The sequence below is a fragment of the Drosophila serrata genome, unplaced genomic scaffold (assembly GCF_035046125.1).
Source record: "Drosophila serrata isolate PLE 108 unplaced genomic scaffold, ASM3504612v1 contig_224, whole genome shotgun sequence".
Lineage (NCBI taxonomy): Eukaryota > Metazoa > Arthropoda > Insecta > Diptera > Drosophilidae > Drosophila > Drosophila serrata.
Genome location: NW_028257122.1, coordinates 218,751 through 228,045, shown reverse-complemented (window position 1 = coordinate 228,045; position 9,295 = coordinate 218,751). Strand labels below are relative to the sequence as shown.

Below are 9,295 nucleotides of genomic sequence, written 5' to 3'. Positions count from 1 at the left end.
ATGCCCTTTATAATAATATATGTACATATCAACACAAGCAAAAGGACGTGTTTACATTTACTTCGCATTAAATCTCTTTACACATTGAAATCATTTTTTGTTTTTCCTGCTGTGTAAAATAGCAGCAGACCGATAAAATAAGACCGATGTATGTATGTGTATACACATACATATGTACATATGTAGATAGGGCGTTTTGTGCAGATGAGTTTTGTGAAGTAATTAAGCCACGAAAGCAACGTAAAATCTAAGTTAGCTCGTATGGTAAGTAGCGAATACATATTATTATAATTCGTAATCCTCCTTCGCATTCTCTGACCCGCTCGCGCTCTTTGAGCAAAGGAAAACGGCTCACCTGTAACTGTCTCATTTCTTTAACCGCTTGAATATTGTTTTTCCTGCGTCCTGATGGAAACCGGTTCCGAGTGACGGGGCCGGCTTTTCCTTTTCAATTAGCTTCCTTCCGATTCGGGGAAGACAGATTCACGGGTGACGGAATCGGCCTTTCTGTGACCTGGAGACCGGTTCACGGCCGAAGGGGCCGGCATATTTTGGGATTTGGCAACGATGAGGGCAAGGTCGTAAGGAGAAATATTAAGAAAATAAATTAGAAAGGCGTAGGACAATAAGGGATAGCTCCACAGAAATTTTCTTATGTATTCTCACTGGTATTTAAGATGAAACTGTATAAACTTTATATTCTTATAACACGTGTAATGTACCCGTGTTCTAGTCTAGTCGTGCTCACGTTGGGTTGCCAAGTTGGTAATGCCAAATAGTGAGTGTGCCATTATATGTAAGGGTTCTTACTAGTTAGTCTTTTAATAGAGGGTGTTGAGTACTACTAGAGGAGACCTTGTACTTCTTTCGCTAGGCAAATGCTCGGGTCTAGCTGGCTACTACATTAAATTAGTGCGTCGTACACGATTATAATCTGATTGAAGAGATTCGCTAAAGAAGAGGATGGATCAAATTGATAACAGGTATTCACGCTGACTCGTGTATAGATGAACTAGGGCTTCTGATAGATTTTGGGAATTAAAATGGTAACAATTCCCTAAGTCTTTGCCCGACGTCACGGTACTAAAAATTCGGCATTGTCCCTTGGCCATTCTTCCAATCTCTACTACATATTGTAGTAGGCCAGTAGAGAGCCCATCTATGTTAAGCCTATGTTAAGAGATGTTAAGATCATGTGAAACAGGAGAAGTAGAACATTCGGTTGCGTGGAGTGAAATAAAGAAGTACGAATTAAAACGCTCGGTTATACCTGCCACAAATTCAGAAGTGGGATAAATCTACGAAATGTACGAAATTAATTTAAACAGTTTTTCGGTCATCCAGCTGAAAAGGGCAAATACCACCTGAGCAACGAGGTCAAATGCCAGAGGAGGAAGCCTGCCAGATAATTTTGGACGATCGGACCAGCACCTCCAGCACCGGACCCCAACAGGTCAACACAGAGACGGGAAATGCAACCCAATCGTTGCAGGAAAGTGATGCCGAAAGTTTTCCAGACCACCGTGAACTTCTAGAAATCATCGCACAACTACGGGCCACACTCGTTTCGCAGGAAAATGCGTTGCAACAAGCAGAAGCTCGTGGCGCCGCTCAGCAACAACAATTCGAAGAACTCAGCACCATTCAACGAATTCAAATGGAACAACGAGAGACGCGCGTCGCAATACAGGCGCGACAACAAGGCGCCGAAAGCCAGCAACAACATCAACAGCCAAGCTGCGGTACTGACGGCGCCCAGGAAGACAGACGCCATGCCGGGGCTAGATCACTCTCTTTTGCCAAGGAAGCGGACATCGATTTCGAAGGCGACATTTGCGCTCGAAACTGGGTGGATCACCTCAGGAACCTCGGTCAGATTTACAATCTTGACGGCGACAGTCTGCGGATGTTGCTCGTCAACAAACTGAGAGGCAACGCACAACGCTGGCTGCATGCCAACCCTACACAAATGCTGGATTCGTTTGAACGGTTGTGCGAGCAACTGATCGTGGCTTTTGGTAAAACGGCGTCTAAAGCAGAGCGCCGTCGGAAATTTAAGCAACGCAAATGGAACAGGGATGAGCGTTTCACCATGTATTTTGAAGAGAAATTAATGATGTCCCAAACCATCAACATGGACACAGAGGAGCTACTCGAGCATCTGATCAACGGAATCCCATCGGCGAGCTTGCGTGATCAAGCCCGCATCCAGAGATTCGCTGATCCTGAGCAAATGCTGCTGGCATTTGCCAACGTGCGCCTTCCACAAGCCGGAAACTATGCTACGAAGAAGTCGACACCGGAGACGTCGGAGGCCAACAACTTGCGCTGTAAGAACTGCAACTCCAAGGGCCATTTTGCGAAGGACTGTCGCAAGCCATCAAGGCAACCAGGATCCTACTATGCTTGCGGTGAGATGGGCCATTTCGTAGGAGAATGCCGCCAACGGAAAAGTAACAACGGCAGCAACGTTAACAACAACGTAAGAAGATTAAGAATTTTTTTTATTGATTTTACTGAACCCATTATTGCAAAATGCCAAAGTCACATAGAAAACTAGCTGTAGATAATCAAAATCGAGCACAGGCGTATAACGAAACATATTATGATAAAACAAGGAAAAAGCCAAAGGATTATGCTATAGGAGATTATGTAATGGTTAAAAATTTTGACAGTACTACGGGAGTTGCTAGGAAGTTAATCCCAAAGAATAAGGGCCCGTATGTAATAGGTAAAGTGCTTCGTAATGACAGGTTTTTGTTAAAGGATGTTGAAGGTTTTCAAGTTTCTCGGAATCCATACAGGGGTGTTTGGAGTGCTGAAAACATAAAACCTTGGATTGGAAAACGAACGAAGTCATATAGAAACCATTATTCGATAAACTTACTTTAAGAAAGGGAAGAATTAGTTACAAAAAATGTTTATCTCAAAAGAAACCTGAATCAGGGGATCCAGATGGTCAGGATGGCCGAATTGTAGTAGGCCAGCAGAGAGCCCATCTATGTTAAGCCTATGTTAAGAGATGTTAAGATCATGTGAAACAGGAGAAGTAGAACATTCGGTTGCGTGGAGTGAAATAAAGAAGTACGAATTAAAACGCTCGGTTATACCTGCCACAATATTAAAGCGAGTGTTCGACATAAGAACTCGACAAACCATTATGACTATTTATTCAAAATTCATATTCCTCAATTTAAGATTCATTTAGAAGTTCATTTATCTAAATTTAGTTCCTTCTGTTGTACGTTAACTTCCATTACTAAGCAAGAAACACATAGAGGTGTCAAACAGTACCAAAAAGTACTATCACAAAAACGGCTGAGCCTGGAACCCCAGAGCACCCGAACGATATGTCTAGAACCCCAGAGTGCCTTCGGCTTTTTCGAGTTCGAAGCAGTCGTTCGAAACCGAGCACAACAAGAATTCACTTTTCAGTGGCAGATCGACCGTGGAAGGATGAGCAGGGGTGCGTTTTTTTGCGCTGTGCTCTCGTTTCTGTGTATATGTGTATATGTGTACAAGCGCTCACACGTTTGTATGCGTGTGCAAATTTCTGTTGGCAGAGTCTTTTTCAAAGATTTGGACGACCACAGCCAGTGGGCCGAAGCGGCGGCTCACTTGCTTATGACGTCACAGCAATACTTAGCGGCTAGCGCTTGCATTGGGGGACAAATTATTTAAGTTATCTAACTATAATTACCACTTATTTTAATTTAATTTTTTTTGTCTGACAATATATTTCCCAAAAGGCATTTTTGACCGACCAGAAATTATTATTGCATTCCATATTGTATTAAAGCATTTTTATTTGTTTCAGTACATTTGCATATTTATAAAATTATAATTAGAAACTAATTGTATAGTTAATTAATTAATTGTAAACTAGAAAATAATAGATTTATGGTAAAGTTATGACATTATTTTTCAACTATAAACAGAACGTACTCACATACATACTTATGTATGTGTGCAACAATACACCCGAAATCGTCTTCTGTTGAGGTAGGCTCTCAAAGTTGACCAAATGCGTGTTAGGTGCCTGCATGTATGATATGTATGTACATATGTGTTCATATGTTGTTAATTTCGAATATATTGAATTCTTTTGATTTTGTAATGATAATTTACATACATATTTATATTTTAAACTCTTTCGCCGCTCGAATTTGCTGCCGATTATAAAATACATTGCGTACATACATATAATCGGTACCCAGGGAACACCACGAGGAGGCCATTGTAATAACAATGGGGCCATCAAAAGATGACCTCCGAGTCGACTTGAGATAATTAAACGTAGTTTAAAAACCTCCTTGTTCCCAAAAAAAATAAATAAATAAATAAGCATGGATGTACCGACCCTGATTTTGAAGTTGATGGTGAGTTATTCGTTCTTAGGACTTTAATATGTCTATTTTTCTTATGCTTTTCAGCCTCTCAGATCTCCCACATAATTCCAGAAAATTGTAATAAAAACTCAAACCCTAATCAGAATTCTAAACCACACAAATTCAATACAAATACACAAACCCAATATCGACCAAGTTACCCACAATATTCTCAACCATTCCAACCTAATTTTAATCAATACACGCAATCATTTAGACCCACCTATACACAACAGATACCTAACAACCAAACTATGTGGCCAAATCATTTCGGACCCAACCAATACATGAACACACAACCATTTACTCACAAAAATCCTTTTCCACAATATTCAAATAAAATTCAAAATCCTCAAACAGCACATTTTAAAGGAAATACATACCCTCAACAACAACAACCCTCTACATCTAAAAATACTAACTTCCCGGTTACCAAACGACTAAGACCATCGGACAGTGAACAAACCAAAATGTCTATTGACGAATTAAGATTTCAAGACGCACACGAACACGAATACGAAGAAATACAACCTAATTATAATGAACAACAGTATTATGACCACAATCAATACCATAGGTTGACTAATGAACAACAACAGGTCCAATACACCCAAAATAAAGATGAACAAAATCTAAATAGCTCAGAACCAAACGAACATTTTCGGTTAACAGCCCCGGACAACACCAATACATAGAAATAGCATACAAAGGTTGCACATACAATTGCCTTATAGACACAGGATCCACAATAAATATGATCAATAAAAATATATTTTGTCTTCCTATTCAAAATACTATATGCGAAGTTTTGACATCAAATGGCCCTATTACATTGAACAATTTAATTATTTTACCCAGCAATAGTATTTTTAAAACAACTGAACCATTTTATGTACACAATTTTTCTAATAATTATGATATACTAATTGGCAGAAAATTGTTGAAAAATGCACAATCAATTATAAATTACAAAAATAGCACAGTTACCTTTTTTGATAAAACATATAAATTAATAACTTCAAAATCAGAAAAGAACCACAATTTTTATATCCAAAACCCAATAGAACCAATTAAAAAATCACCTCAGGAATCAACAAAAAAAAATTGATTTTGGATTATTTCGATTAGATCACCTGAATCTTCAAAGTTGAAAGGTTTATTAAATAAATTCTAAACCTGATGCATCTGGAAAAATTAAGTATAGAGTAGTAATTGATTATAGAAAGCTAAATGAAATAACTATTCCCGACAGATACCCAATACCAAACATGGACGAAATCCTTGGTAAACTAGGTAAATGCCAATATTTTACAACTATCGATTTGGCAAAGGGATTTCATCAAATAGAAATGGACTCAGAATCAATACCTAAAACTGCATTCTCCACCAAAAGCGGTCATTACGAATACCTTCGAATGCCATTTGGCCTTAGAAATGCACCTGCTACTTTTCAAAGGTGTATGAATAATATCCTTCGACCGTTGCTCAATAAACACTGTTTAGTGTATTTAGATGACATCATAATTTTTTCCACATCCCTTACCGAACATTTAAATTCATTACAGCTAGTTTTTTCCAAACTTGCAGAAGCAAATTTAAAGTTACAGTTAGACAAATGTGAATTCTTAAAAAAGGAAGCTAGTTTTCTTGGTCACATCGTAACCCCCAATGGTATAAAACCAAACCCCCTTAAAGTTAAAGCCATAGTTTCATATCCAATTCCAACAAAAGTAAAAGAGATTAGAGCTTTCCTTGGATTAACCGGTTATTATCGTAAATTTATCCCAAACTACGCAGACATAGCAAAACCAATGACCAAATGTTTAAAAAAGCAGCAAAAATAGATACACAAAATATCGATTACATAGAAGCATTCAAAAAACTTAAAACATTAATAATTAGAGAACCAATTCTCCAATTACCCGCTTTCGAAAAAAAAATTCACTTTAACCACAGATGCCAGTAATCTAGCCCTTGGAGCCGTACTTTCTCAAAATGGTCAACCTATATCCTTTATTAGCAGAACACTTAATGAACATGAATTAAATTACAGTGCTATCGAAAAGGAATTACTTGCCATTGTTTGGGCCACTAAAACTTTTCGACATTATTTACTAGGACGACATTTTCTCATTGCTAGTGACCATCAACCTCTTAGATGGCTGCATACTTTAAAAGAACCAAATGCCAAGTTACAAAGATGGAAAGCCAAGTTAAACGAATACCAATTTAAAATCGACTATATTAAAGGGAAAGAAAATTCAGTTGCCGATGCATTATCAAGAATTAAAATTGAAGAAAATCACCATAGTGAAGTTACTCAACATAGTGCAGAAGAAGATAATAGTAACCTAATTCATTTAACAGAAAAACCAATAAACTATTTCAAAAAACAAATAATTTTCATTAAATCCGATAACAATATAGTAGAGCATTCAACAATATTCGGTAACTCCATTACAACAATTCAATATAATGTAATGACACTCGACAAAGCCAAACAAATTTTACTTGATCATTTTATTCATAGAAACATTACCATTCATATTGAAAGTGATGTAGATTTTGAAATCATTCAAAGAGCACACAGAGAAATTATTAATACCACTTACACTAAAGTAATTCGCAGCCTCCACTTATTAAAGAATGTTTGTTCATACGCCGAATTCAAAGAAATTATACTTCAATCACATGAAAAACTTTTACATCCAGGTATACAGAAAATGACTAAATTATTCAAAGAAAATCACTTTTTTCCAAATAGCCAACTATTAATTCAGAATATAATAAATGAATGCAACATATGCAATTTGGCTAAAACAGAACACAGAAATACCAAAATGCCTCTTAAAATCACACCCAACCCTGAACATTGTCGAGACAAATTTGTGGTAGATATTTATTCATCTGAGGGAAAACATTACATCAGTTGCATTGACATTTATTCAAAATTCGCTACACTTGAACATATTAAATAAAAGGATTGGATAGAATGCAGGAACGCACTAATGCGCATTATTAATCGAAATAGGGAAACCCAATACTACAAAACACAATTTAAGAAACAAAAGAAAACTAATGCCGTTAAACTTCCACAGGAATCTTCTGTACGATGATTTTATTTCTATTATTCACCACGGGCCACACTCAACAAATTCAAATAACCAACACAGATTCCGACCTTGGCTATTTACTCTTCTCAAGCGTTCCAATTCAAATACCGGAAGTATATGAACATCACTGTTTAAGATTAATCTAACATAAATCAATATTATCACTGAATCTTTTGGTAACAAAATTAAAGACTCGCCCAGAATGAAATATTTATACAATAAACTACTAAAAGAATTAAATGGTATAACTATTCATCAGCAAAATAGGCAGAAACGTGGACTATTTGACATAATAGGTTCATCTTTTAAATTTCTTTTTGGCACACTTGATGAAAATGATAGGGTAAACATTAACAAAAAAATTGACATAATTGCAGAAAATTCAATTCAACTTCATAAATTAAATGATGTCGTAAAGTTTGTGAATGAAGGACTGGAGAAACTTACTAACTACCAAAATAACCGCAATAGTATTGACACACTTGTTTATGAACTCATGCAATTTATTGAGTACATTGAAGACATCGAAATGGGCATGCAACTTTCACGTCTTGGACTTTTTAACCCAAAGTTACTCAATTACGACAAACTAGAACGCATTAACAGCCAAAATATACTTTTAATCAAAACATCTACGTGGATTGACTACAAAAATAACGAATTGTTACTTATTTCACATATCCCTATTAACCACAAAACCATTAACACCATTAAAATAATTCCTTATCCCGACCATAATGGATATCAGTTAGACTATTCAGATCAACAATCATATTTTGAAGATAAGAATAAAATTTATAATCAAGACAATAAAGAAGTTAATAATGAATGCATTAAAAATATAATTAAGCGTAAACATCCAATTTGTAACTTTATACCAACTCCTACAAAAGAAATGATTCAATATGTAGAACCAAATATTATACTTACATGGAATCTAACTGAAACTACAATCGAACAAAATTGTCAAGTATTAAATGGCGATATTAAAATAAATGGAAGCAAAATTATTAGAATAAAACAATGTAGAGTTAAAATTGGAAATGTTATTTTAAGCGAAAATTCGTTAAGTCCAGAATTTGATTTAACAGCATTGTATTCACCGATTAATGTTACTTAGATAAAAATAGTAGAACATAATGACGTTTTAAAACAAATTTCAGAAAATAATACCACACTTTACGTAATTATAATATTAGTAGTTATCGTTCTTATTATTTTTGTTGTCCTATCAAAATTGTATACACAAAATCCACTTACCTTTTTATATACAAAATTTAGAAAACAAGCAAAAAAATAATCAAGAACCACAACAAGAATTAGAACCGGCACAAAATCAGTTGCCTGCATTGTACCCTGAAATGCCAGCCCAATCATAGGCAACCCTTTTAAGGGGAGGGAAGTGACATATTCACAAATTCTGTTATGTTCCAAAAAATATGAATCTGCAGCGTAGGCGATCCCACGCTGAACCAATGTAAACAATCCACATCCGGAGCAAGCAATGCTCCTTCTCAATAACATAAATAATTCTTCAATCAATATCCCAAACGGGCGATCTCGCTCCCCAACTTTTGTAAACAAAGGGCAGTAGAAGTAAGATTTTTTGTCACAATAATTTAGTCTTAAGCTGAGATCATTTGAATAAAGACGTGAAGCGGAATATTCGTTTTATTAATTCAACTTAGCGTTGTCCTTAGTCAACTGACGGGACATTAGTTCGACTCACAAAACAGAAACACTTCACTATATATGTATGTAATAGCTGGGAGATCGATGCTCAGCGCAGAAAAG

The 9,295-nt window shown here is 36.1% G+C and overlaps 1 protein-coding gene across 1 annotated transcript; it reads left to right on the top strand.

Moving 5' to 3' along the window:
• Positions 1–2,134: 2,134 nt before the first annotated feature.
• Positions 2,135–2,693, top strand: LOC147644188 (uncharacterized). The gene is made up of 2 exons (XM_086829853.1): positions 2,135–2,482; positions 2,676–2,693. The coding sequence occupies exons 1-2, from the start codon at positions 2,135–2,137 to the stop codon at positions 2,691–2,693; spliced, it is 366 nt and encodes a 121-aa protein (XP_086685979.1).
• Positions 2,694–9,295: the final 6,602 nt, after the last annotated feature.

Coding starts and splice junctions, on each gene's coding strand:
- LOC147644188 (XM_086829853.1), top strand. CDS start 2,135: ATGGACACAGAGGAGCTACTCGAGCATCTGATCAACGGAATCCCATCG.